The 933-nt window shown below is 80.4% G+C and overlaps 1 protein-coding gene across 1 annotated transcript in view; it reads right to left on the bottom strand.

The window, feature by feature from the left end:
• Prdm6 (PR/SET domain 6) overlaps positions 1-729 on the bottom strand; it is a 102,251-nt gene extending 101,522 nt beyond the window's left edge. The window contains exons 1-2 of the mRNA XM_055622831.1: positions 690-729; positions 1-179 (exon numbers count right to left, since the gene is read on the bottom strand). Of these exons, the coding sequence (XP_055478806.1) occupies positions 1-164 (164 nt within the window). The 5' untranslated portion in view covers positions 165-179; positions 690-729. The remainder of the gene's footprint in view (positions 180-689) is intronic.
• Between the last annotated feature and the right edge of the window lie 204 nt (positions 730-933).

Here is a 933-nt window from a genome sequence, read left to right as displayed (position 1 = left end):
GGCGGCAGCGGCTGGGGCGCGCCCAGGGCGAGCGGGGCGCCGCCGCCTTTGAGCGGGCCACCGCCGCCGCCGCCGCCGTGCGGGAAGAGTTGCTGCCAGTGCTGCAGGTAGGCTGGGTCCACTTTGAGGAAGGCCGAGCCGCCGGGGTCCCCCGGCTTCAGCATGTCCGGAGCTTCGAGCTGGGGGGGAGGGGGGCAGAGGAGGGCAGGGGAGGAGCGCGGAGTGAGCGGGAGCCGGGCCTGGACCCGAGGGGCGGGCGGGAGGACCGCGGGGCCCGGAGGGCAGCGAGCGCGGGAGCCCCGCTCGGCTCCGGCCGCAGCGGCGCCCGCGGCCGCGGGTCCCCTCTTCCCAACTCCGCCCGGGCGCAAAGTTTCCTCGGAAGCCGCGGCGCGGCGCAGAGGTGGCCGAGCGCGCCGGTCGCCTCCGCGCAGCCCGCGACCCCGGCTCCTCGCCCTGCCGCCCCGGGACCCCGGGAGCCGGCGCTCCCCCGCACGGCTCCAGGCAGGACGGCGCCCCCGCCCTCCGCCAGCGCCCCAGAACCAGCCCCAGGCGGAGTGGCGCGGCGCCGGAGCCGCGCTGGCCCTGGGCGCCGGGAGGCGGGACAGCCTCGCCCCCCGCCCCCTGCCCCAAACCTCCAACCTCGGCGCGCCAGGCCCGCGCCCCGCGACCCTAGTCCCGCCCCGCCCTACCTGGGATCCGAGGGCGGCCGGCGGGCGCTGGCGCGCCTGTGTGCCCTGCGGGGGGCGGGGGTGGAGTTCGGGGCGCGGGCGGAGACGGGGGGATGCCCGGACGAGCTACATGACCCCAGGCCGGGGGACCCGGAGAGCCTGGAGGAAGACCCCGAGGCCTGGAACCCTCCCCGGACGCCGGCCGAAGAGAACGCGGGCCCGCGGAGGGCGCGGGGGCAGCTCGGCCCGGAGCGCGGGACCCAGC

This window comes from Psammomys obesus, unplaced genomic scaffold, assembly GCF_907164565.1.
Source record: "Psammomys obesus unplaced genomic scaffold, mPsaObe1.curated_primary_1811, whole genome shotgun sequence".
Classification (NCBI taxonomy): domain Eukaryota; kingdom Metazoa; phylum Chordata; class Mammalia; order Rodentia; family Muridae; genus Psammomys; species Psammomys obesus.
Note: the sequence above shows the minus strand (reverse complement) of the source record. Positions and strands in the feature narration are given on the sequence as shown.